At 46.9% G+C, this 27,997-nt stretch overlaps 2 protein-coding genes across 2 annotated transcripts in view; both read right to left on the minus strand.

Annotated features, from left to right (window-relative positions):
• Positions 1-6,067, minus strand: part of Hsf5 (heat shock transcription factor 5) — a 42,915-nt gene extending 36,848 nt beyond the window's left edge. The window contains exons 1-2 of the mRNA XM_032911649.1: positions 5,437-6,067; positions 153-527 (exon numbers count right to left, since the gene is read on the minus strand). Of these exons, the coding sequence (XP_032767540.1) occupies positions 153-527; positions 5,437-6,067 (1,006 nt within the window). The remainder of the gene's footprint in view (positions 1-152; positions 528-5,436) is intronic.
• Positions 6,068-7,050: 983 nt separating this feature from the next.
• Mtmr4 (myotubularin related protein 4) lies at positions 7,051-27,205 on the minus strand. The gene is made up of 18 exons (XM_032911650.1): positions 26,862-27,205; positions 25,438-25,527; positions 24,991-25,107; positions 24,146-24,228; positions 22,457-22,617; positions 22,246-22,342; positions 21,944-22,057; positions 20,493-20,689; positions 20,148-20,276; positions 19,542-19,653; positions 18,857-19,052; positions 18,426-18,627; positions 18,194-18,348; positions 17,899-18,053; positions 11,017-12,406; positions 9,810-9,920; positions 9,479-9,567; positions 7,051-9,266 (listed from the first exon to the last, which is right to left on the minus strand). Exons 1-18 carry the CDS (start codon positions 26,904-26,906, stop codon positions 9,089-9,091), a joined length of 3,621 nt encoding a protein of 1,206 aa, XP_032767541.1. The 5' UTR covers positions 26,907-27,205; the 3' UTR covers positions 7,051-9,088.
• Between the last annotated feature and the right edge of the window lie 792 nt (positions 27,206-27,997).

Below are 27,997 nucleotides of genomic sequence, written 5' to 3' on the forward strand. Positions count from 1 at the left end.
TATATTGTTTAAAAATGCCTCGTTAAGAAGTCGTTGACATTTTAAAACTGCATATTCCTATTTGTTACGCAAACAAAGATTAAAATGCGATAAAAATATAAATGTCCTTATAAACTACGGTTATAGAAGCAGTGAACTCGAATGTCTCCTACCTGTTGGATAGTAGGCTTGGGAGTACTGCGCTGAGGGTGTGTAGTTACTATATTTTTGGGAGGAGCTGACCATTGTTTGAGGACCTTGTTGAACGTGTACAGATGTGGCGCTGGGCTGCAGCGTATAAGTAACCTCGGTTGGAAATCTCTGTAGTACAGGAAATGGAACCCCTTTATCTGAAAAAGTGGGAGACGTCTCCACTTGTCCAGGGTGCATTCCAAGGGAGTTCTGCCATGTTCTAGGAGGAATCGGGGTACGATCTAAACCTTTCAGAGGGAAAGTGCTGTGGTTGTGGGATGAAGTTGATACGTAGGAATAAGGAGACAAATTATCTCGCCGGAATGACCGGTGAAATTGTCCTACAGCCACTGGTCCTGCATAAAAGAGGAAGAACACATTTACAAACTTTACAATACACCATCAGACAGTAAAACCAAAGGTCAAAAAAACTGTTCACCTATCAGATTCTTTTTAACACAATGGAATTTCAAATTCAGCAAAAACAAATTTAGAATATGGTGCTGGAAGACCAAGCAGCTCTTGGTATTTAACAGGAGGCCAGAGTAAGGTGGCCATAGCTACATGACACTCAAACTAGGAGTTTCCAGGCAGCCACGTACCACTCTACTACACAGATAATCCATAATGGAAATAATTCATAACTCGAGCCACAGAGATACCGTGCCCTTTATCCCCCTTTCAATGACTGTTTTATTTCTTTATGGCAATGATTAAGTCACTATTTCCTTGTTGTTTGAGTGTGCCTGCTACAGCACGTGTGTGGCTGTCAGGATGGTTTCTGGACTTAGTTCTCCCCACCTCCCAGCGGGTTCTGGGGGTAGGGTTCAGCATCTTTACCCTGAGCCATCTCACTGGTCCCTTTATTTATTTATTTTACATTTATTTATGTAGCTAATTTTTTGGAAACAGTCTTGCTATGTTGCTCTGACCAGGCCTGATTGTTCACTACATAGCCCAGGTTCTAACTTGAAGCCCTGAAGCATTGTCCTGCCTCAGCCAACTGAGTGCAAGGATCAAAGGCCTGTGCCACAACACTCAGCTTAAAAACAACCCTTGTATTAAAGTCAGGGTGAAAACTCTCATCCAGTTCTCGTCGTCTTCTCAATCAATCAAGTGGTCACTTTCCGTGAGGCTTTTGGTTCGGTTGTTTTTTCTTTGCAGGTCTGGGGATCAGCCAAGGGTTTTGCATAGCACTTGATCCAGTGAGCTATACTGCAAGCCCTGCATTTTTATTTTCCTTTAGTCCCTAATAGAGACCTTTCCCAGGTACCAAACACTGACTTGCACATGTGTCATAGGAAGCAATGATTAAACCTTTAGATACCTAGTCTCAGAGACTCTGACACAGCTTTTTTTTTAAAAAAAAAAATCTAACCAGATAGGAAAAAAATGAGGAAAAAAAAGGACAAAAGTATATAATTTAAACATGATAGCTATAAATATTATAGCCTGGATTTACTTTAAGGATTGCAATTCTTAAATATAAAATAATTAAACTAATTTATTCAAAAGGAGAATATTACCTATTGGTTACATGTGTTGTTCACAATTTCCTTTCAACATGTTTTACTAAACTAATCATTAATTTATTAAGCTAGTCTTTATTAAACAGAGGCAAAACTTAATTTATGTGTGACTTTAGTGTCAAGCTACATGTTGAAAGATGTCACTCAAATATCTACCCATTCAAAGTATAAAGCACTCAACACTTTGCATGTCTCCTATTCTATTTCTATGGCAATCAATTTCCTTAGCAAATAAAGCCTTAACACAAAGTATAAGGAAATACATGCGTGAATACTAACAATACAAATTCTGGAGCCTGAAAAATCAAGGACTCTATTTAATGGAGAAAAAAATTGCAAATTCAGAAGCACAAAGAACAGCCTTTATGACATTGCTTGCCTACCAGTTTCTAACATTCATATTCCTTGAACTTACCACCAACAATCTGGTTTTCCTAAGGAAACTGGTACTTTTCCCAACAGTTGTTTCTGAGAATACCAACTACCATGTCCCCTACTTGATTTCTCTACATATAGCTCATTTAACCTACTGAACTCTTCAGGGATAGGCTGTTAAATCTCTAGTTGGTTTCCAAAAATGTAGTTTAGATCTGAATTAAAAAAATAAGTTCTGCTTCTCCAGTGATCAACTGAGTGATGGGTAATTACCTATTTTAGCTGCTGAAAATAAAAGAATACTGTCAGGGCTGGAGGCCACGCCTCACTGAGGAGCTGTCCACAGTTGCTGGCTTCTGGGAAAAGGAGAGTCCATTTTCTTTAAGGGTGTGGCCCCTAATGGGTCAACCATGCTCCAGTGGATGGCCCACACCCAGGAGTACATGGGCAGTATAAATTAGTCTCGGTTTTTAATATATATACACACACACACACACATATATATATATACATATATATATATATATATATATATATATATATATATATATAAAAGAGGACATGAACTTATGAACTTGATGGGTGTGGATGTGGAAGAAGTTAGAGGGAAGAGTGAGGGATGAATATGATCAAAATACATTGTACGAAATATTCAAAGAATTCATAAAAACAGGTTCAAAACAGTTGTGTGGGGGGTGAGAAAAGATCATTAATTTGTCTCATAAAGAACTAAGACATAATTAGTTCTTTATTGTTCTTTTAAGGACTGGGTAATAGGACTCTCTCTGACCAACTTTATAAACTACCACATTCATATCTTCAGAATATCTTTAAGGTATATTTGGCAATGTTTGAATTTAGAATTCTGGAAATATAGGCCATGATGAGTTTTTGTCTTTAAAGATTCTGTTCCTTTTATGGAAATGAAATCAAACTAATCATCCATCAACAATCCCAAATTTTGCTTATGGAGAGCCTATGGTATCCATACAAGACTTTAAACTCATACTTCCCAGAATTTAACTTCATTTGACCATTATAACAAATATTAGAAGTTGTCAGTGCACAGGTCCAAAAAAAAAAAAAAAGTTGTCAGTGGAAAAATTAACATAAATGAACTAACAAAAAAAAATGAAGACAAAAAAAGACAGAATGTTCACACTTTTTATCAAGTATATTCTTGACTTAGTAGATCTAAATAAAAGAAGGCTAAGTCCTAAAACAGACTATTCTACAATTAAGGACGATATGGAAGGTAGGAAGCAGCACTCATATAAATGAGGCAAGTTGAAGTAGAATAAAAAAATTAGGCATGGGAAGCCAGGCAAGGTAGTACATGGCTATAATTTCAGTTTTGGGAGGCTGAGTTAAAAAAAAGTCAGGATCAATCCAACTACACAGCAAGACCTGTGACCAAAAAATTAAAACAGAAAAACAAAAAACCCAAAACGAGAGGTGAGGAAAAGTAGAAGGGCCAAAGACCTTTGAACATAAAAGCAAACGAATTGCAACAGTGTTTCTGAACTTAGCAGCAGAATCACATTACCCCTGAACGAGCAACACAATTGCCTTCTGAGCTAAGTCTGTGCTGCAGGCAATCCTAACCGCCTCTGCACAGGACAACAGGAAGGGAGATGGGAGATGCATGAAGACACACATCCTACACAAACACTGAAGAGGTATGAGTTCTTTTCAACAACCTTTAAACTGCTTAAATAAGCTGGACACTGTCCTTATGAATACAACGGGAAAAATAAAATAACAAAAGAGGATTCACTGGGTAAAGGAACTTGTCACCAAGCCTGATGACTCCAGTTTGATCCCAGTAGAAGAGAACAGACTCGAAACAAGTTGTCCTTTGACCTCCACACACATGCCATACCTCAAGAGCATGTGTGTGCACGTATACACAAATAAGTAAATATACGTAATTTTAAACGCCAACGAAAAGAATACAACTGGTTTAAGACAGGTAGAGGGAAAGATGAAAGAGAACGGCTATTCCCTGTCTTTTCTCCTTATGCCCCCTAGAAATAAGGCTTGAAAAACAAAACAAGATAAACAAACAACCCAAGCTAGAGATTCCCCTGAACACACATTCTGTAGGATTGTCTCCATGGTCTTTCTCCACACAATTCCTCAGCCAAATCAAGGGCCACTGCCCTGAGGTAGCTCACTATTCCTTTAGAATGCCTTTAGAACATTCCTGTGCCAGTCATTTTCCCAGCTTGTTACTAGAACTTTAACCTAGTTCCTTATCTTCTAAACTCCACAGACAGAAAACCAGGGCCCTTCTCTTCCAGATTCCAAACACAGCACTGCCTGCTTCAGTACTGGGCCTAGATTAAACTGGCCATAGTGTTATTTGCACATTTACATTTTCCCCATACTTCAAAGTCTGAAAATTGTTTCTATTACTCTTCTGTGCGAAGGTGAAAAGAAATCCAGCTTCCTGTTGCTTTCTTGGTACAGCTGTCTATTGTGACCTCCATATAGAGCAAGGGGACACCGTCACCCTCACCTGTGTAAAGGTGCAGACTGGCACTTCAAATCAAGCTCATGAAATAACTGTGACCACAGGTTTCGTAACTTTTCATTGAATATTTACACAGTTCCCCCTCCCCCTCCCCTGATCTGGAATGACCAGGAGTTGTGAAAGCCCAATAAATTATAAATGTATGCATTTTAAAATTCTTTTAAACTAAGCCTTGACATCTGGTCTTTGTTTCGTTTTTAGCCATTTTGCTTTATGTTTGTCCAACCACAACATCTCAAGTAAGGCATCAAAATTCCAAGTATTAGTGAATTGGTTCTACTCTACACTGGATCAAAGCTTGCCCCTTAGATTATGTATAAACAGTGTCTACAGCTCTATTCATGTCAATGGGTGGAAGGTGACGTGTCCCAGAACAATCGTGCACTCCAGGGACCTGTTCCTCTTTTCCTTGGTTGGGTAAATAATGCCTTAAGTTTTCTTGGTGGTGACATTGTTCCTTTGCACCAAACCTGTAGCGTGCCTGTTCTTGTGACTGTGGGACAATGGAGGCCTCTCCTACCCAGTGCTTTGATAAAAACAGTGGAGAGACTAGGTACTGGTAATTGATTCAAGAGGTCTGGGAGTAGGTTAGCTCTTGGGGCTCACTCTATTTTTTTTTGGAGAAGAGTGGAGAGCAAGCCTAAAGCCCAAGTCCTTTTAGCAGCTAAAACCAGATAAGGGAGACGCTTATGGACTCTTGCCAAAGGAAATGCAAGTGCTAGTGAGGATGATGTGACCTAGTCTTGGGGTTGTGCAGAACCGGTGTTCATTCCCTGCTGCCCACGTGCTTGATGGAGAGCGAGGATCCAGGCGGCACACACTCACCATGCTGCTCTGGCCGGGGCCCAGCGGGCTGGGGCGGCGGGTCCTGATGCTGCAGCGGGGAGGTAGAAGCTGAGGCCGAAGCAGAGGCTGACGTGATGAGGAGCCGCTGGAAGCGGTTGGGCGGGCGACAGGGCACCTCCAGTCCGGCCGCCAGCTTGGCCTTGTTGGCGCTGGTGAGCCTCTTGAGGTGAACGAGCAGCTGAGGCTGGTCGCGGCGGAAGTGCGGGCTGTGGAAGTGGTGGAGTGGCCCGTCGCCCGCCGGCCCGCCAGCCCCAGGCCCGGGCCCGGGCCCCGCCGCCCCTGGCCCACCCAGCACCACCTTGCGGAAGCCGTAGAGGTTGAGCTGGCGGATGAAGCTGGTGAAGTTGGTGGTTTTGAAGAGCTCGGGCTCGCCCCGGCGCCCGGCGCCGCTGCCGCCGCCCCCCGCCGCTGCTCCTGGCTCCCCCCGCGCCCCGCACCCGGGCCGGGCGGGCTGAGCAGCTTCGGCCTCGAAGAGCGGCTGGTCGATGAGCAGCCCCTCGCCGCGGCCGTCCCAGCGGATGGAGCGGTACCGAGGGCTGTTCACCAGCCGCCACAGCTTGGCGGGGAAGTTGTTGGGGTTGATGGGGGTGGACAGCAGCGCCTCCTCCATCGCCCGCCCGGGCCCTGGGCCTCGCCCCGCCGAGCCTGGCTCTCCCACCGTTCTCGATCCCCCGGGCCTTCGCTGCGCCCTGCCCCCTCCTGCCAGCGCCCGGCCGCCGAGGCCCGGACCGTTGGCGCACGAGTCCCGGCACGCCCTCTGTGTGGCCAATGGGGCCTCGAGTTCCCGCCGCGTGGTGGCCGACGGGGCGCGAGCCCGCCCTCCCCCTCGGTGGGGTGCACGCTTTCGACGGCGGCGGGGACACTGCGACACAAGGCTACCTTCGCGTGCCTTCCAGAACCGGCCCCTCTCCGTCTGGTCCCCAGAGGGCAGCACACCAGGGAACTGTGGTTCCTGAGGAGAAAGCGGCCGGGTTTACCTAGGCAAACTCTGAGGGGCTCCAGTAGGGCAGGGCGGCCAGCGGGGATTCAGAACGCAGAGTGCGCTCAGGCGATACGCAGCTAATGGTTCCTGAGAACAGAGGAGCCCACTCCAGTCTTCCCTAACAGTCGAACTGCTGCTCTCTTCAAATAAAAATGACGGGGTTTGGGGGCTGGGGGTAGGTACAGTAACCGTAGCACATGAACTTATTCATTGTGTATATAGTAGCATAGTTACACCTTTAAAAAAAAACTTGAATTCAAATTAGATGAGACCCCGCAGTACCTGGCAGAAGGGAATAAAGAAATAGATTTGTGCTTAATGACCAGCTGTGATCTCCCAGACAAGAAAAAAATGAATCTCACTTTTGAAAGGGGACAGAATCTTAACAAAATAAATTCCTTTCGCAACAAACCCGAAATACAGGAGAGGCTGCCAATGAGTGACCAGTTTGTTTTGGTTTTGCTAAAACCCAGCCTGGACCTCAAACTCGCCTTAATCCTCCTGCCTCTAGCTCCCAGTGTACAAGGCTAGGAATCTAGTCCAGTGGCGGAATGCTTTGTCCGTTAAGCTAGATTCAATCCCAACACCAGTAAGAAAAAGACCCAACAAAGCAGCACTAATATAGAGATTTTATTTGAACTGTATTGAGTTCTTACAGCACATTGCATGTGTATCACAACGCAACTGCACAGTTTGGATATTTGGCCGCATCATGTCACTTACACCCACATCAGCTCTGAAAGGGTGAACACATCTGAGCCAGAAGCCCAGTCTCTCCAGGCCATGCAATCTGTTCACTGATGGGACAGTCCCTCAAAACAGTCACACAAAGTAGACAGATACAGTCTCCCCGAATGTTCCCGATCCCCCTGAAAACAGAGTGAAGTGCAATGAAAACTGGTAATTAAAAAGCCACTTGGGACTGGCAGTAACATTTAATGATTGAGAAAATGCTTAAAATAATTTTATGTATCAGAGACAAACTGCTTGTCACTCTTTCATTGATCTTAGGAATTTACAGACACAAAAATCTCCATTATCCAGCTCCATTAAAATGAGAAGAAAAAATGTGCTAGGTTGACCTAAATATGCCAAAACTTTTTAGGTTACATCCATGGCAAGTATAAAAGGAGCACAGAGGCTTTGCTGTAGAACTGAAGAAAAGGTCAGGAGAAACAATTCCTATTCTAAATGCAGGTTCTGGTTAGTCTGGAATGAAAAAGTGGTTTCTAGAAAGCAACATGACAGTAGCAGGTGAGAAAGACAGCAGCTGCGGCTTTAACAGAGTGGGCAGCGTATCTTCTCTATATTAGTGCAGTAAGGAGAATGTAGCTAGGAAGTCCTATGAGCCAAGGAGACTGTATCTGTCCCAACCACAGTACATGGCTGTATTACTGTATCTTTTGGTTAAGTGCCACTGGTACATAGTAAGATGAAAAACAATCTAAATAAAACAGAATAAAGTGTTTGGTCCAAATGGACACATCCTCACTCCCAATTTTGGTATCAAGGCTTTCTTCCTTCTGTTTGGGTTCCATTGTTAAGTGCACAGAAATAGACAGCAGCATTTGTACTGAAACCCTCACATACCAAGTAGCATATGCTAGGAGGTAAAAACCAAATGCTATATTCTACCCTCGAGGTGTCAAGTGTTCAGGATAAGAAGCAGTGTGACCCAGAGGAGGCAGCGGCCAAGGGAAAGACAACATGGGGGAAGTGGGCAGTGGAACAACAAAATCCTTTATTTTCATGCCAGGAGAGGATCAAGGTGTAGCTCCCATGTTAGCACCAGGACAACTAGGAAAAGTCAGGTGCAAAGGGTAGGGCACAATCAGCAGAATTCACAAGGATAATCTTGCTTTTCCCTTCTCATTCTTCACAGTGCGTACCTCAAGAGCAGCCACTACATAATAGTGACAACTGCCCTCACAGCTCAGAACTGATTCTCACAAAACTAAGCATCGCCAGAGTTTTTCTGTTTCCAAAAGTGTCTTAATCCTCAGAACTGTCCCTCTGAAACTGAATATTCACTGATGCTAGCCAACGAGCCAGATGAAAAATGCATCCAAACCTCTATTTGCCAAACCAGTCTTAGTCTTTGAACCAAACTCCACAGAAGACAGTGCTAATCAACTAGAGGGAGTGCCTCTAAAGACTGAGCCTTCATGCACAGACACAGAGCACAGAGGTACAGAAGAGAGTTCAACTCAAATAGGATGGGAATTCCTATCTCGTCTACTATGATCTGCTCTTTGCAGGCAGAGGAGATGGGTCCCACTGTGACTTGGAGTCTGGTTACCAGTTTGCCTTCCTATTGCTGTTTGAGCACTGTGCACCAGGCAGAATTTCTGAATCATCATCTCGGGACCTCCAGGAGAGAGAAGCTGGAGTCACCAACTCAGTGTGAAGCTTCCAGACTCTGGGTCTGGATCAGGACCATTACCCCAAAGTGAGGGTCTCTCTGGTAGAAAAATCTCCTGCCAAATTCAAATTCCTCTGCTCCGGTCACATGGTACCAAGGAGGATTTCTCAAGACGGTATCTTTGAGCTCTGTGTTCATGAGCCATACCAAGGAACCTTCCAGACTACACCTGAAGCAGATCCTCCCTTCAAACCTGCTAAAAATGGACAGATCATCTCCTCTGGCATTCAACTGGAAGCCGTAGCAATGGGTTTCTTCAGATGTTGGCTCATGAGTTCCCTGGCACGAGATACTTGAATGTGTTCGTAACATGAGTTACAGACGAGAACTGGGTCATAGAGTTGCTGATCGGGAATGGGCAGCTTAAGGTGGCAGCATCCAGCACAAAATACGTTCCCACAATTTCTGCCAAAGTACAAAGAGGGAGGAGCTTGTCAGAAATATCCATGTTTTGAGAATGAATAATAGTCTAAAAGGGTATTCATAAATAAAAAAATTATTGGATATAAACAAAAATACTAAGATATTTCCATTTTCAAATTAATTTACTTCTATACAAAAACCCTACATTATGAATAAGAATGAGGAGGTGCAACAAAACAAAAAACCCATCTTACCTGCAATGATGCCTTCGTTTGGCCAACCAGAATTCACAGTCACAGTTATAGCAGTGTGATGCCATATGGTCTGGAACCCAGCGAGTCACCTACCAGAAGGCACAAAGGAAAAGTATAGGTCCATGTCCAAAGAGGAGAACAACACTGTGATCCGGAAAGTAGCCCAAGGGAGAATGACCAGGATGGTTTTTATGACTGGTCACTACTTGCCTACAATGATGGTATTTATCTGGGGGGGAGAGTTCAGGCCACAGTACGTCATTCCTCTCTGAGAAAGATAACCCACTGGCTTGCACGAAGTACCCACTACACATCTGCCTCACACACATACCTCAGTCTCCTTCTTATCAACAGGTTCCCAGCTTGCTTCTGAAAGGCAGTCCTCACTGTGATCAGAGCCAAAGTCTTCAGTGTCACTGCCATCTGACTCCTTTAAACACGTCTGCAGTGTAGGCAAAGACCAACATTACCCCCCTCATTACTCGCCACTCACAGCCTTCCTTGTTACACCCTAGCTAAGTGTTGGCAAACTGTGGCCCAGATGCCAAATCTACCCTGTTTTCCTAAATCAAGTTTGACTGGAGCATGGCTATAGTCATTCATTTATATACTCTCTATGGCTGCTTTTGTGTAACAATGGCCACACAATAGCTGCCTTATAGGCAGTCTGACCCACACAACCTAGAAATGTTTACCATACGCCTTTACAAAAGTTAGTTCAGTATCTAAAGCATCACCTGAACAGTAAGAAGCTGTTAGTTCTGTCTATTCTCTCAGCAGGCAATGAAAGCACTTGAATGGATTGAAGGGAAGTATCCACGAGAACAGCAAAGGGCAAGATAGCTCCTAGAAGCTCCCTGAAGACTACAATGCCAGAGTCTAAAACAGCTAGGACAGTAAAGCCTAAACGTTCTTGCTATCCCTCACCTGGACTGTTTTAAAACATCCCAACCAAGCCAGGAATAGGGACACATGCCTTTAATCCCAACACTTGGGAGGCAGAAGCTCCAGATCTCTGTATAATCAAGACCAGCCTGGTCTACACAGAGAGTTGTAGGACAGATAATGCTACATAGAGGAAGCCTGTCTCGAATAAATAAATAAAAAGCCCTAGCCAGTCACCTAATCTGGGTCTCACTTGACTCATCAAAAGGTACTCAAGCTGATCCTCCATCAGCTCTTCATTGTTACTACCTGTCTCCCTTACAATCCCAGCACATAATGTGCTGCCCATGTACATACATTCACGCCCACACACGCCCCACCCCTTTGTTAAGTCACGTCACTGGAGCACCTACTGCCTCCATGCTTCTGAAAAGGCTATTTCCTTCTCACTGTCTACCTGGCTAACTGTCACACATCCTTCAGCACTCAGCTTAAGCAAATCTTCCCAGGAGAGCCTTCCTTGCCTATCTGATCCTAACACTCAGAAAAACCGTTGTTTACTCGTCTTTCATCACCATGGGGGTGCCTAACTCAATGACAAACAAAGTACCCAACGAGTGCTAATGGACAGGTGGGACTTGGTGAATACTTACAAAGTCATCCTCATAGTCCATGGGGGGCTCTGCTGGAGGGGCACAGCAGTGGCGAATGTCTAGCCTCATCTGAAGCTCTCGAACCTGTCGACGTAGCTGTTCTACCTCTTGCTTGTACCCTGCTTCGATCTGCCGTAACCTATGTTGGATCACATCCGTGGGAAAGGGGAGTCCATCATCATCCAGGTAGAGAGGAGGCACTGGAGAAGGGCAGCTCAGAAGAGAAGGCTTTGTGCTGGAGACTTGCTTTGGGTGACTGGAAAACCACATCCGGTTGTTCTTTCCTCCTGGGCCTGTACAGTGTCCATTGGAATGACTAGAGCAGACGGGCGACTTCATCCCTTCTCTCTGAGCCCACTGGCCCCCAAAGCAGGGCGCTGCAGCTCGGATATGCTTATTGCTCGGCCTCTTGCTACAACAGCCATAAGCAAGCAGCCGCCGAGGAGTGGTCTCTCCACTGGGGAATGACGTCATCATCCCTTGGAAGCTGTCCCAGTTTGACCCTAAAAATGAGAACTCACTGATCTGGCTCTGAGAAATTGGCTTTCGGGCCAACTCCAATGGCATTTTCCCAAAGCGAGGATTTTCCACCAACTGCCCATTCTTACTTCCTCTCTTGCCAGCATCTTCCTTCTTATAGATCAGATCCGACACAGAACTAGGCTGTTCCTGGTGGGAGATACCTGCCATAGACCCAGGGGGATCTTGGCTGATGAGGTCAGTATTTGGCTCTTGAAGAGTTTGGCTGGCAGCACTTGGTGGGTTGCAAAGGCTGCCCTGACCGTGATCTGGAGTACACCTGATGGGCACAGCCTGCATGGAGTCTAGATGGGGCTGTTGGGGAGTACCTGTAAAGGAATCCTGGGGAGGCTCCCCAGGAAAATCACAGACTCCTCCACACTTGCTGGAAACATTGGAGAGTGAGCTGGTAGTTTCCTTCTCTGGACACTGTTCAGGTGGCTTCCCTAAGCCATCAGAAGTCCTACCCTGCTCCTCTTGGGCTGGAGGGTCCGGGGCCAGTGCTTCAGTTTCTTCCAGGACTTTGATCTCAGAGGTGTTGTTCTTCATTTCCCAGGACACAGAAGTATTAAGCAACTTATAACTAAGAGAACAACTTTTGTGACCCTTGAAAGGTTTATTGCTCAAGTAGTCTTTCTGGCTACTGGGCAGAGGAGGAGGAAGGCCCACGTCTCCCACAGTCAGCTGTGGGCTTCCGACTCCAGATTCTACAACTGCCTCTGCTCCTTCAGGATTGCTGTGCCAGGGCTCCAGGCTGACTCTGACCTCCTGACAGTGGTTATTCAGGTTCGGGTCACTGGAAGTACGAGTGAGGGGGCTGCTTGTATCACAGGCAGAAAGAAGATCATCCATGGATCTGGTTTTAGGTAACCTGAAATGGCAAACAGAGAGCCTCCAGGTCAGGAAAGTACACAATTAGGTCATCAGAGCAATATCAAAACTGATGTTGACAAGACATCTAATATTACAAATAACTGAAGTTCACTGGGAGTCTACTCTGCAAAAAGCCTAAGACATACTCATCTTCCAGAATGCTTATCTGCCCCCAGTTCCTGAAGTTGTCAACATACAAAATCATTCAAGACCATCTCAAACACTTTGATGGTTTCCATTGCCTGCCATGCTGATGCACCTATGTAAAATCTGTGGTGGATACTGATTCTGAGGCTTGTAAATACAAAGCACATGCTCTCTCACTAAGCCTTTAAGCCTACTGATGATTCTAAATCCACTACTGTAGCCAGTACCACACCTGAAGCTCAGACCACTTTCTGTCACAGTCAGACAAAGACTACAGGTTTTGGAGCTAAAAGACATTGGCCTTCACAGTGGTTAACCACCAGAAAATGCATTATTTAACCTCTCCGGTATTTTGTTGTCAGCTCTACAGTTGTTAATGCTATACCTTAGAGAGATGCCAGAAGGCTTCAGAACTTAGGCAGCTAACTACAAACTTATCAGTCACAAACTCATCAAGAAGGCATGACTTCTCAATATACATTTTTTTTCAGACTTAGTGGCAGTGTGTCCCTCCAATTTCTCAGAACCTCATGGAAACTTCCAGTAGACATCACTCAAAGAACTCAAGAAGCACTCCTATTCACCAAATGGGTGGCAAGCATTTTCACAAATTGTTGTCCTCATTTCTATTGCAGTACAAAACCTTTAGAGCAATAAAAACCTAGGGAAATTGTCCAGGAAATAGGAGACACATCACTGGGTTCTTCTCAGATGCTTTACTCAGTTCTCACAAAAAAGCCTTCCCATGCCAAGTTATAATATAGCTTACTCTAAATACTTACTTTTGATATTTATTATAGTACATATAATATTTTTATATTTGATTTTACTTTTGTGATCAATTGTGTGTGTGTAGGCAAACATGTGTGCATGTGTTGACACTGGGAGTCTTCCTCAGTCACTTTCCGACTTATTTGAAACAAGATCTCTCACTGAACCTGAGGCTTGCCGATTTGGCTACACTGGCTGGCCATTGAGCCTCAAGGATCTCCTTCCTGTCTCTGCCCCCAGAGCCAGGATGGCAAGCACAAGGCACAAGCCTCTGCACTTGGCATTTTACATGGAATGAGATCTATCTCATAGCCAGGGTGCACATCTCAGCTTTGGAACTTTCCAACCTAACTTCCCTAACCTCACTTTCCTCATTTGTGGCAGAAAAGTTAAAGTGCCTACATCTTAAAGCCACAGTAAGGGTTGAACGAATAATCCCTATCAAAGCACGGTGCTATCAGCGTACTATTTACTTGTTTCTCTCCCTCTAGCAACATTTTGAGGTCAGGCCTGTGTCTCATTTGAATACCCAACACCTAACACAGTAGTAGGCTAGTAATATAAGAAATGAAGAAAACAGGCTTTAAGACCATGTCAGGTTTGCACTAGCAGGGTGCCAAATGAATAGACTAGGTCAGTAGAGCTCAACAGTTGGCATACAACAGACTGTGCTTCCAAGGGTCATCCAAAACCTACTGAGAACGGAAGAGGAAGGCCTAAATACCTGTAGTCCCTCTGACCACCGTTTTTTTTCTTGGTAGAGCTGGTGATTAAACCCAGTCTCATGCATATGATCACCACTGACTGAACTATATACCCCAGTCCAGGCCCCCATACTTTTAAAAAGTTAAAACTGACTTTGTCTTCTCTTGCCTTATTTTTTATTATAGAAACTTTCAACTATATAGAAGAGCGTGACTCCCATGCACCCTTTGAAATTCAAACAATGGGTTGGAGATTTAGCTCAGTGGTAGTGCACTTGCCTAGTTCAGTCCTCAGCTCCGGAAAAGGAACACGGCAGATGAAATTCAAACAATAACAGTGTGTCAACCTTCATAGCTGCTTCCTATGTGCGCCAAAGGTTTAATCAATAAGGATGGAAGAGACAATAATGCTGGAGGACTCTAGAAGTGAGCTAAGGCAGCCCACATGGTCAGGGAAGGCTACGAAGAAAGCCCAGACCTTGGACTGGGTATAAAACCATTTGTTGGACTTTTAACAGAAGAGGAAAGACAGGAGGATGATACCTTTGGTCTGGGAAGAGGTATAACCAAAGGAAGTCAGGTCAGTTGTTACAGAAACATTTAAATCTTTCATCAGTTAGCCCTCTAGAGCCAACTTTCTCCATATGGGCTGCTTTGCAATATATCTCTCTCACCTCTGCTATCAATTGATACTTCAATCCCATCCTCCCTGGATCTCTTCTTTCTCTGCAAACTGGATTGTCTTTTCAACCTTTCCTTGGGTACAGATGGTATGAATGTTCTGGACTTAAAACTTTAAGACTTGTGAGCCTGTCTTTGACTCTGAAGAGACTTTGGATCTTCTGCATTCTGCACTTTTAGTCTCCAACTTTCAACCAACCCCATAGTCTACTGAAAATGTCTCTATTGTATTTCTGAATATATTCCTCTTTTCCGGGAACTTTTTATAAATAAATTACAGATGTGGCTAGTCCCTATGCCTCTACCCAGCTCAGTGGTTAAGTTCTCCAGATTTCCAATACTAATAGCTCATAATCACTTCCTATGCTATCTTACTACTGACACCTGAATCAAAATTCAGTTGTAGTGATGATTCAGTGGTTGAGCACTTGCCATTCTTACAAAAGACCTTGGTTTGGTCCCAGCACCTACATGGTAGCTTACTTCAATTCTAGGGTATTTGATACCTTCTTCTGACCTTCTCTGGCACCAGACGCATATGTGACACACAAACATACATGTAGGCAAAACATTCATACACATAAAATAAAAACAGATCTTTTTTAAAAAAATACATATATAAAGTAAGCTCTGCACTGTGGCCTACAGCCTGCATTACCTTGTTTCTTTCTATCCCCTTCTGATACACTTTGACTTCAGTCCCAGCACTCAGGAGGCAGAGGCAGATAGACCTGTGAGTCCCAGGCCAGTCAGGGCTACATAGCAAGGCCCTGTCTCAAAACAACAAAATAATGTCCTTCTCACCCTCTACTAGCCCTGGAGTTACTTTTGTGTTTTGTTTTCTTCAAAACTATCTTTTATATATCTGTTCCTTTGGCCCTTTCTCCCATAAAACCGTTAATATACTCATAATTCCCTTTATCCCGAGCATTTATTTATCCACTTAAATATTTGCTCAAATGCTTCCTAGGGCCCAGGGTGGTGGCGCATACCTGTAATCCTGGCACTTGAGAGACTGAAGCAAAAGCATCAGGAGTTCTGGGCCAGCAATAGCTACACAGAAGACCCTGCCTCAAAAAACGAAACCTCACCTGGGACACAAAAACAGCCATAGTTCCTATACAGGTCCTTCATAAAAATTTCCAATGTAAATCAGCCCCAAACGATCCTTTAAAAATTTCTTCATAGTTTTAAGAAAAGGAAAACCACTGAAATCTATCCCATGACAATGGCCTTGGCTCAAAAGAACCTAAAATCAAAATTTTAAGATGGACGAGTTCTTCGTTATACCTTATAATATTCAGTCAGTAGACTTCAACTTCAAAAGCTTCAGCTAATAATCAAATATCACTATTCAAATTTTGGAGCATAGCCTGCCTGTAATTGCAGTATTTAGAAGACTGATCCATGGGGGCCTGGAGAGATGGCTCGGCGGTTAAGAGCACTGCTTTCCCAGAGGACCTGAGTTCAAATTCCAGCAACCACATGGTAGCTCACAACCATCTGTAACGGGATCTGATGCCCTCTTCTGGTGTGTCTGAACAAAGTGACAGTGTATTCATGAATTTAAAAAAAAAAAAAAAAAAAAAGACTGATTCAGGAGGCTTATGATTTTAAGGCCAGTCACACTGAACAGTGACACAGTGAGACAGTCTTAAATAAAAAATCCTTTGAATGGAGTACTTCTGTCTCCAAAAATTAAAAAAAAATTCTGACAGAAATGCAAGCACAATATAATAAATCGGACACTTTCTACAGCCCCAAGTGGAACTGTGCACTTAAATTGGCTTAGATAGCAAAGAGAATGGGTGTTTTACCATAACTTACTCACATGCAGATGCTCTCTAAAACATTCCCTGCAACAATCCTGAAATGATCAGAGCAGGCAGAGAGGAACCCAAGCCTTTGACTACACTGCAGCCATAAGAACAATGAAGGAGGGCTGAGTGTGGGACACTTGCCTTGTATACACAAAGTTTGATTTCTGTCATTACAGAAAATAATATGAAGGAAATAAAAACAACAAGGTATCTTTTATGTGTTGTCATGGACGGACAGCCTGACACAAAATGTGAACTTGCAGAACAGTATACAAAAAGTGGGGAGTTGTTTATAAAAACAAGGTGCCATAAAGGCAGGAGTGGCTGCATCAGTCTTTACCGAGAGCCAGGAGAAACTGCACCTGAGGGCTTGGACTCGTGATGTTTCTAAAGAGATAAACATCTGGATACACGCCTACTAGTGTTAACAGCTTACACCAGTGAGGAAAAGAACCAGGAGGAAGATTTCTGCTTTTTTTTTTTTTGTTTTTTTTTTTTTTGTTTGGTTTTTTGGAGCTGGGACCCGAACCAGGGCCTTGCGCTTGCTAGCAAGCACTCTACCACTGAGCTAAATCCCCAACCCCTAGGAGGAAGATTTCATTATTCAGCCAGAAGAGAACTTGACAGCCTACTTTAGATTTGGCCTTTTACTGACAGAGAAGTCTATCCCCTACTGGGAAATGTTTCTCTGAGAGTGAAATGCTTCCAGAGGTTACTGCTGGATAGCGCCAAGGTGCCTCCTGAGTGATTTCCCTATGCTGTGTGAAAAAATCCCCAGCATCCCACAGACCTTGCAAAGAACCCTTTTCCTATAATTCTCCTCTCTTTTGCTCAAGTATCACAGCAGGTGAGAGCAGCACCTAAGAAGGTGGAACAACTTAGTGAAACCTAGAACACGGTGATTCCAGTCTAGCTCCCAGGGCTAGCTTAAGTGACTGAAGGAAGTTGTTTCAAAAAGTTCATTAAAGGGGTTGGGGGATTTAGCTCAGTGGTGCGCTTGCCTAGCAAGCGCAAGGCCCTGGGTTAGGTCCCAGCTCCGAAAAAAAAAAAAAAAAAAGAAAAAAAAGTTCATTAAAAACAGAACAAGGGCCAGTGAGATGGCTCAGTGGGAAAGGTGCTTGTCACCAAGCTTAAGGACCAGAGTTCAATCCCCCAAGCCCACACTGGGTGGAAAGGGAGAATCAACTCCTGCGAGTTTTCCAAACCTCTACCTGTGTGCTGTGGCCTGTGCAAGCATGCGAGCACACACACACCACACACACCAATAAATACATGTAAACAAACAAGTAAGTAACTTGGAGGTGAAATAGAACAGGAAGCAGTTACTGCTTTCCTTGTTTTGTTTTGTTTTTTTTTTTTTTTCTCACCTGTCCAGAGAACGACCAGAAAATTCCTGGCTCTGAGCCACTGGGGAAAGGTAAAGATCCATATTCTCCTCTCCAAGGGTGCACGGCGATGACGCAGGCAGGTAAACAGCTGTCCAGAGGTGCAGGGCCCGGACGTGACACACGGGATGTAGGACCTGAGGAAGCAGCCGAATGTTATTGTTTTAGGGGAGCCCTTGGTTCATTTTCTTTCCTTGAACAATTGGCTAGAGTTCTTCTCACTGACTCTGCCTCCTCTCCCTGTAGGATTTCCAGCAGGGGAAGGGCACAGCCTTACCATGTCTGAACCAGGTGTGTAGAGGAAGTTATGGAAGTTCTTGTTGCCAGCTCGCAGGAGTGCCCACACCGAGCATGTCCGTTTATAGATGTTGCGCTTCTCTCGCTCGCAGGGGTTGTTGGCCAGGAATGTGCCCGTGGGGCAGGAGTCGTGTGCTGCACCAGTTTGACCCTAGGAAGCCGAGGTAAGTGAGCCTGAGGCCTTCAGGACACCGTTCTCCAACCCCGGCCACAGGCTTTAGGACTCACCAGAAAAGCTTCATTGAATTCAAACAGGCAGGGGAACTGCTTAAGCAGCTGATGTACAGAATCAAGCCACTGGAGGAACACCGGACACTGTTCATTTTGGTCCTCTGCATTTTCCTGATGGCCACAGCGATCTCCAAACTTGTGCCCAAAATCCAGCCAATCAGACTCCACTAACACTTGGAAGCCCTGTAGAAAGAGCAGTCTAAACACAGGCAGCTCTGGAAAGGTTTGGGCCCAGATTTCCAGGAGAATGTCCAAAGGTGGGGCTAGCAGCTGTAAAAAAGTCTAACCCTGGAAGAGGACTCAAAGCTGCCAAGTTCTCTACTGAAACATTCCCTAGACACTTCCAGAGAGCCCGACACCATCCCTCTTCCCTCACTTCTGTTGTTCTTTACAACTAATCCCTGCTCAGTACCTCCAGAGTCCTGTAGTACGGATCCAGTAGTATTTTGGCCAGGGCTACAATCTGTGGCGTACGATCCCAGCCATCAGAGCAGTGCACCAGCACAGGCCGGCCTTCCCGATCTACTGTATTGGCTACCAACACAGCCGCTTTTAGCATCACTGACAAGTGCTGTAGCCATTTGGTACTCTCCAGAGCCGACAACCAGCTGTGCAAGAACAGAAAGAAATGGAATCACTGTGGTTCTGGGGCCACCACAGGTCTCTGCCCCCTCAGCCAGCTCTATCCGACAAAAGCCCCAGTAAGGGCGGGAACCAAGAGTTTAACTCATGACCTTTCTGCCATGAAATATTTGACAGAGAGGTAGGGAAATGCGTCACAGAGAGGTGAGAGCTTCTTAGAATCAGAAGAGGAACTGGGAAGGGAAGCGTCACATGCTTTCTTAGCCATGTTTCTCCCAGGTCTCTGTTTTCTTTGTAGGACAAGGATCCAGAAAAAAAGAATCTGATGGCCTACGACCATGCCAAATGCCATTCAAGGAGTGAGTGGCAGTGCTCTTGGAAGTGGTGCACTGCCCAACTCTGCTCAGACACTGAAGTCCTCAATCTTCCCATCTCCCTTCCAAATCCTCTATGAATGTGCAGTACTGGCTAAGGCACAAAAGTGGCAGCCATGGAATCTCAAAGAGAGCACCTACTTGCTGGGATCTGGCATCTGGCTACACACAGCCCGGAGGTACTGGAAGCTGTTCCGGATGGCATGGATGTTGGCCATTCCCATAAACACGACCTCACAGTTTGGATAGTATTCTGCAGACGGGAGGAAAGGGGAGCATACAATCATGTCCTGGAAACAGCCACTCATGACAAGAACAATCCCAGTGGACAGGAGAGCTTCCCTGGCAGGACAGAACACTCCAGGATAAGCAACACCAAATCCAAATCGCCCTTTTACCTCTGGAGACTCAAGAGCCACTACTCAAGCAGTAAATGTAATCCCGAGGCAGCAGCACTAGGGATAACAATATAAACTCTCAACAAACGGTAGCTGCTCTGGGCCAACAATCTTCTTTAAGAGCTAAGACTCTGACAGCCTTTCAAGGTGTGAATTGTCCTCATTTTACAGATGAGAAAATAAAATTAGGAGGGAACTTATACTTCATAACCATGGCTCCTAAGTGGCAGAACCCTGGATCCAAGCAGGTTTGTTTGGCTCTTTCAAACACTCAAGCTGCCCTCAACCCCCTCCTGACCAAAGCTGCCCCAGACCCCAGAGTGACTGTGACACTGAGTAATCACAATACCTTCACATTCACAGCCTCCACCCTTGGCCCGGTTGGCCACCGCTGCTGTGTAGGACCGTGCATCCAGGATCAGCAGTTTTTGGGGGGCTGCTGTGCTCTCTACCCCAGAGCACGCAGTCAGAGAAGAATCTAAGTACAGAGCAGGAAGAGAAGTCTCAGGGTCAGCTATTTGCTCGGCAGTGGCCCAGCCTCGGAGCACTCAGATCTCCACCTCCCAGAAGGCAGGGACCCACGCTCTGTTTTATCATCTTTTCCTGTGGTTTCACTGGGGACTTCCTAGGAGCCATCAAGGATGGGAGGGGAGGGGAGCTAGCACTAGGGGCACTAGCACCACCCCCGCCTTACCGAAATCCGTGTCACATGCCTCGCTGGCATCATTCGTCCCAGCACTGAGGGAGCCCCCACTGGCCCTGGTCCCTGGGTCTAAGGCGCAGGCTTTGGCAATGGACGTGACGAGGTATTCATCATCAGCATTGCGCCAGCCCCACCAGCTGATCTCAGGCTGGCTGCAGCGGGCAATGGCAGCCCCGTTGCGCAGGTGTCTGACAAAACAGAAGAAACCAGAATGCCCTTGGTATTCCCAGCCTCCAGAAGCCTACTGCAGAGACCTCATGGGGCCAGAACAAGGTCTCCAGAGCCAGCAAGGGCTACCAGCATATCTAGGTCATGAAAATAGCAACCCAAAGCCTTAAGATCTCTAGACCACTTTATAGTTTACAAAGTGCTATTCACACACATTCTTCTGAAATGGCTCCTATATTCCCACTGTGACCTTGACTTATCAGATCTGCACAGTACCTGTTCCAAAATGCACCAAGAGACCAGCCTGAGTTAAGAGTGCAAACCACACTAACCCTCATGGTTACAACAACTACCTGTCTCAGTTTATGTAGCATTTGTTTAGCTCTGGCTGGCCCAGAGCACACTAGGTAGACCAGGCTAGCCTCAAATTCAGAGATCCCCCTGCCTCTGCCTCACATTGCTAGGACTGAAAGTGTGCACAACCACATTCTGCTTATTTATTTACACTCTTATCTAGGAATTGGCCGACTTTCCACTAAAAGAAAACAGCCCAAATTTCTAGCTTTGTAAGTCACAACCAGTCTCTGCCATGTACTAATAAACAGCCGTAACAGAATATGCAGACACGCGTGGAACTCCAGCACCCTAGAGGGCGGCAAGAGAATGGCTAATAGAAAGGCCTACTGAGGCCTTACTCCAGAAATAGGGTATAGGCCTGACTAGGTCTTCAGGCCAGCTTGCCAACCTCTTAGTAAATGCAATCTCTCTCTCTCTCTCTCTGTCTCTCTCTCTCTGTCTCTCTCTCTCTCTCTCTCTCTCTCTCTCTCTCTCTCTCACACACACACACACACACACACACACACACACACACACAAAAAAAAACAACAGACAAAAAACCAATTTCACTAAAGCTTTATCTTTGGGAGTAAAATCTGAGATTGTGCCTAAGGTTCTAGTAGTAGTGGCAGTGGCAGTGGCAGTGGCAGTGGTAGTTTTTATGTATGTTAGTGTTTTGCATAGACATATATGTGTCTGTGTGTCCCTGTGGAGGCCAGAAGGGAGTGTCAGATCTCCTGGCGTTACAGATGGTTGTGACCTGCTGTGGGTGCTGGTAACTGAACCCAGGTCCTCTGCAAAAGCAGCAAACACTCTTAACCACTGAACCACCCATCCCTCCAGCCCTGAAGATTCTTATCTACAGTAATTCTTGTCACTTCCCTACAAGGTGCCACCCTTTCCATTGACTGCCTACTCCCCATCCCACCCCGCCTCACCTGTACACCACAACAGGGATGCGCTTCCAAGAGCGGAAAGAAGCCACGTTCTCCAGCTCTTTATCTGTGATCCACACAGGAACCAGCAGCTTCTGGGGGTAGCTAGGGCACAGCCTGAGAAAAGATGGGGGAGGGTGTCCTGATCTCAATCTGGAATAATGATCCTAGGCGATGGCTTTGCAACAATAGGGACAATTTGAGCCCTCCGCCCTCGTGGACCCAGAAGCTGGACATGCTACATTTCACTGAAACATAAAGTCTGGGTATGGACCGTGTTTTACACCCAAGCCCTGCACCCTCACTTGTAATTGCTGTTGATATGCGAGACTCTCCAGACATTCTGCAGGTCAAAACCCATCCTTGCGAGCTCAGCCTCCTGTCGACATCGGATGTGCTCTCCTGCAACACAGTCCCCAGCCTGTCAGCTTCCCACAACACCAACACCCAAGGGTAAAGGTGGCTGAGAGCCATAGGCTAACAAGCAGATCCCCCTAGAAAATGGCCTGGCCTCACCTGGCTGACACAGGTGGGTATGCTGATCCTCCTCAGTCAGCCCCAGGCACCAGGCATGGTAGGCAAAGGCAAAGAGATCCTCGGGCTTGGCAGGTCTCGCTGTGGCCCGGCTTAGCCTTGAGAGCCACTCTTGGCACTGCTTGAAAGTGGAGAAGTGGCACCTGCCAGGCAAGAAGCCACAGGCTTGGGTGAGGCAAGGGGTAGACAGGCCATGGGGTTAAGAGTCAAAAACACAGCTTAAAAAAGGCTAAGAAAGAAAGGAAGCTGCAAAGCAGGAGGTAAGGAAAAATGACTCTGGGGGGAGTAGAGGGGACACTGGCACTGGCACCTAAGAGTTGTCTCTTGTGACGATTCTTATGGCCATCCTACCAGCCAGTGCTACTTCCTTTGAGGCACACGTCCCGATCCCAGCAATCTTACCTCCTTGTTTTTTCTCCTTTGCAAGATAATGTCTTTTCTGCCTAGCCACACCCTACTGATGTTTTAAGACAGTTTCAGTCCCACCTCTTCCTTGAAGCCTTTCCTAGCTTACTCCTCGGTCTCTCCTCTCTTGACTTCTAATGTGCCTGGAGCGTGGAGGGGGATCTGGGCAGCACAGGCGTGCCTTAAGCAACTCGACATTCATTTTCACAAAGGAAAAGAGCAAAGGGGTTATCACAGTCCGCCAGAGACCTGGCCTTCTAAGCACCTCCCCATCCTCCCAGTCCCTTTTCTCTCATAACCAATTTACAGCAAACACTGTCTACACCCAGAATCTGAAAGGACCCTCGGCATGGCCTCTTACCTGCGGTAACTACAGCAGCTTCCTGCCTCGCTGCTTGGCCCCAGCCTTGGCCTCTGTCCCTATTTTCTTCTACTTGGTTCCAAAGTAGCAGCCAGAATGGGCCCATAAAGCATTAATCACATCACGTCACATCATATCACAGCTTTGCTTAAAACCCTCCAGAGATTTCTCAGATCTCTCAAAATCAAGGCCAAGGCCAGTCACTGCGACCTCTGCCCTCTTGCCTCACATTCCACTCCCCTCACCCATAGGTACTCTTCCAGCCACACGAGCTGCACTTTGCCATTCTTCTGCTATGCAGGCACGGACACACACCTACTTCAGAACCTTTGCACTCCTCATAGGCCTTCGGCACACCTTTCCCTCAGATACCAGCTTGGTCACGTTCCTCAGATCCTGACTCCAGTCACCCTTATCTCCAGTCAGCTGGTTAAAGCTAGAACCTGCTAAAACTTTTCTTGATTTTACTTTGAATTTTACACTTATCATTTAAAGTATTTCCCGTATTTACTGCAGAGCCTCCCCGCTGGAGTATAGGCTCCTTTAGGGCAGGAGTTTTTGTCTGTGAGCTCTTGGATGGAGCTGCAGTACATAAACTGTGGTGCAAATTGCTCAATAAACTGACATAACTTACGTGAGAGCACTGTGCCTAACACTAACCCAGGGGCTCATACTCATTACCTCAAGTAGTCCTCACAATGGCTCCATCCCCATTTTAGTTCAAGTCAAGACAAAATGGGTTAGTAAAGTGACCTCCCGACTAAGAACAGGGAAGTGAGATGTCACTTTTCCCCCAATAGGGAAAGGAAAGTGGAATTGGTCCTCTTACTCCAAGGGTACCCTACAGCAGAGAGGTCTGCACAAGATGAGAGTCAGGGAACATGAACAAGGCCCCCTGTGCTCACCTCACCACTTTAGAGTCCTTGCAGGCAATGTGCAACTGAAACATATCACGGCTTTCCACACTGTCAATCATACGGAGGGGCACCTGCAGAGGAAGAGCAAAGTGAGGTCCAGGGGCCCCCAGCCTGAGAGGTGTCGAGCCAATGAAGGGAAGGAAGCCAGCATCTACTGAGGGTCTGCTAGGGCACGGTGACCCTACCGGGTGCTTCCCATGTCACCAGTTAATACCATAAGAATCCTGAAGGCAAGAGATTTTATTCAATAAGGAGGACATCATCACTTGTCCAAGGTAACACAGAGTGACAGTGCAAGAAAAAGGGTCACATCTGCCTGGCTCTTCTAATAGATAATGCCACTGTGGCTCAAAGGTTAGGAGCACTGGCTGCTCTTGCAGAGGATCTAGGTTTAGTTCCCAGCACCCACATGCTTGTCACAACCTCTTGTAACTGCAGTTTAGTCATCTGGTCTCCTCAGGCAAAGGCACGCATATGGTACATAGACAGACAGACAGATAGACACTAACAAACATACAATCAGAATAAACAAGCTAGGCAGGGGTTCACACACCTTTAGTTCCAGCACTGGGGAGACAGAGGTAGGTAAATCTCTGAGTTTGAGGCCAGCCTGGTCTACAGGGGGAGTGCCAGGACAGCCAAGGCTACACAGAGAAACCCTGTCCTAAGAGACAGGTAAACCTGTACACAGAGGGATGAGATAAGAAATACCGAGGCCAATGGGAAGGGAATCCCATTTTCAAGTCATAATCTGGTCAAGCACTGGAACAATACCACTTTGAAGTACATGAGGACCTTGACTTTGGTGTGAGGAAAATAAGACAAGAACTTACGTTGATGACAGAGTCTTTGAACTTGATATGCAGCCGGTAGTTGGAGATTGCAATGAGGGCATCAGCTGCCCGGCCCAGGAATTCCACTCCCTCACCCTGTAGCACTGTGAAGGGTACCTGAAAAAGGTCAGAGAAGCCCTCAGCCCACAAGACAGTCTCTCCCTTGTTTTTCTCTGCAGCCCTGCTCTTTAGCAGACCCTGAGGAAAAGGGAGATGATGCAGGAAAGTCAAGTCAGGACGCTGGTCATCTGCTGTCCAGGAAAACTGCCTCTCCCCTTCCCTAAGGCCAAAGGCATATAATGCACAGACTGACAAACACAGGAGCCCGCTCCCTTCAGAGGCCCAGGAGGAAGCCCGGGCTCTGGTATATCCTCTAAAGATTTGAAAGTCTGGAACACAAACTGGGCAGGAAGCCCCTCCCACCATGAGCATCCTGTTCCTCCTTACCTGAAGATTTTCCTCCTCCTTCACCAGTTCCTTGGGGGGGAACAGATCCTTGGCTTGGATGTACTCCAGGCTGGGGGGGCCCTCCTCACCCTGCAGGGAGGCCATAACCTTGAGTTTGCCACCCCACCTGGCTCCTCTCACTCTCCTCCTCTACCAACAAACCCGCCAACACCTTCCTTTGTGTTTAACGATTCTGGCTCCTAGAGGAGGGAAGGAAGACCTGGCTTGGCTGGAGAAAGGGTGAAATAAAGTGGTACTCAGGGAAAAGTGAGCTAAGCCAAGGAGGAACTGAGAATTTGCTCCATTTAAAGAGACTTCTCCTTTGAACCAAAACTGCAAAAACCCAAGGAAGGGAGGGAACTAAGAAAGACTCCTATCAGAATAAGACAAGAGCAGGACTGGGAAAGAGACACCTGAGGCACAGGAGCCAGCTGTGGTAGCTGGATAGAGAGAAAGGAAATCAGGCCCTTCTAGCCTCTCGAGCATCAACCTGGTGGGTGGAGACAAAGAGGAGGAGGTTGGGGGGATTCGGTCCCATGCCTCTAGAGGGCCTTTGTGAATGCCTTCAAAAAGGAAGACGTGTTTTGGAGCTGAGCTGATCTTCCCATTGGGCTCTTGATGCTGATAAGCCCCCACTACCTGTCAAGCAACCCGCCCCGCCTGCTGATCTGAGGGGAATTCCTAAGGAATACCCATAGCTAGCTGAAGTCACTCTGCTCCCAAACACCAAGGGAGAAGAAAAGAGAGAATCCATGCTCAGGGAGGAAGCAGGAGACCCAAGGACAGCCAGGGGAGAGAGAAGGCCTGGCAGACACCTACGGGGGAGGGGGGGCACGACATCTGAGAGGACAGATGGGGGAAGCTGGGAAGGAGCATTAGCCAGGGGGAGGAGGGGAAGACTGGGGATGATTCAGAGATACAGAACCCTGCAGAGGCAAGGAAGATGGAGAAAAGAGGCTGTCTGGGGGACAGTCAAGGAGAAAAGACTGGTATGTCAGGTGAACGATGGAGTATGTGAGGGAGAGGGGACTGGAGACCTAGAGACAGCTCACAAACATCTAAGCTTCTCTCTCAGCCCCATAACATCCCACACAGCCTACTAGGCACATCCTACATCCCCAAGCAAGGATATGGCGGGTGGGACCAAGATGGAGAGGAGGAGGTAATGGGATGTACCCATGCAGGGCGGGGCCTGGAAATCTGCAGTCAAGGGCAGTGACTGCAGAGTCAGAAAGAATCACAGAATTTGCATCCCCAGTACCCGCTTTCTTGAAGCAAGTCAGAAAAAAGAGCTAACCCACTTCCCCTGTCCCTAAGGTTTGGGGTCATGCCGGGGTCTTTGAGCAGGACTGTGGGTACAGCGTGCGTTGGGTGCTCCCCCAAACCCCCGCCCCAGGCCCTGGCAGGACAGGCCTGGCACTTACGAAGCAGCTAAGCATGGAGCAGGAGACGCGGGCGGTCAGGCTCATGGTCGCGGGCTGTCTGGACCAGAGCACATGTCCCGGGAGCCGCTGCGCTGCCCGCCAGCCCCGGACGCCCGCTGCATCCCGGCTGCGGGGCCCGCCTGATGCAGCCGCGGCCAGAAGCGAGCGCCCTGGCGCCAGGACCCAGCCTCTGCTCCCGCGCGCCTCTCCCCTCCTCTCCACAATGGAGCGGGCCCGGCTCCGCCCTCCGGCAAGAGCGAGGAAGGGAGGGGAGCTCAGCGACAAGAGTGCCCAGGACGCCGCCAGGGAGGTGGAGGCGAAGGCGGAGGCAGAGAGGCTCCCGGGCCCCGCCTGCCGCCCTAGCTCCTCCCCACCTCGCAAACCCTGGGCGGCGGGGGAGACAACCATCACCACCACCATCACCCCTCCTGGGAACTCTAGGGACATTCTAGAGTGGGACGGGGGACCGCCCCAGGACTGCTCAGAAAGGAGAAGCAAGTCCGCCCACACCTTTTTATTTCCCATCTTTCCAGGTGTGCTACCCGACACCCTGCTTGTCACACATTTCCCACACATCTCTTCCCTTCTCCCAGAGCACTCTCTAAGCTTGCTCAGACCCCAAGATGGAGCGCTCTCCTCATGTTCTTCACAGCCCCAAGCCTTCCTTATTTCCCTCCGAAACCACGGCCCACCACGCTCCATTCATCTGCCTCCCTGCTTTCACTAAACTTCTTTTGTCCTCTTAAAAAGAATATTGGTCTGGTGTTATCTTAGCGGTCATTCCACACTTCTGTAAGGGAAACCCTTGGAATTTTTTATTCCACCATCCCCCCTCCAAGCCCTCCGCCCTCCTAAGTTCTATCTCCCCCTTGATTCACACCACCTGATCGAAAAGAAAATCCTTTGGAAGAACTTCTTAGTCTAAGAGAAGAACTGGGATTATGGGCCACCCGAGTTACAGAAAACAACAACAATAACAAAACCCAGGAGTAGAGCAATCAATGGTGTTGGGTAGGGAGCCAAGGAGTAAGTAGTGAGTGACAAGCGGCTTAGTGTTTCCAAAAGTAACAGAAAGCTTACTAGAACTCTTACACTTCCCGCACCTGGTAACTTTCACAAACCAGGGCTTTTGTTTT

Source organism: Rattus rattus, chromosome 9 (genome assembly GCF_011064425.1).
Source record: "Rattus rattus isolate New Zealand chromosome 9, Rrattus_CSIRO_v1, whole genome shotgun sequence".
NCBI lineage: Eukaryota > Metazoa > Chordata > Mammalia > Rodentia > Muridae > Rattus > Rattus rattus.

Excerpts from the sequence above, each read along its gene's own strand:
- Mtmr4 (XM_032911650.1), bottom strand. The coding sequence starts at position 26,906 with ATGAGCCTGACCGCCCGCGTCTCCTGCTCCATGCTTAGCTGCTTC. Across the intron at positions 20,690-21,943 it reads ATCCCTGTTGTGGTGTACAG|ACACCTGCGCAACGGGGCTG; the intron begins GTGAGGCGGGGT and ends CTGTTTTGTCAG. Across the intron at positions 9,921-11,016 it reads TGGACTATGAGGATGACTTT|ACGTGTTTAAAGGAGTCAGA; the intron begins GTAAGTATTCAC and ends CCTACACTGCAG.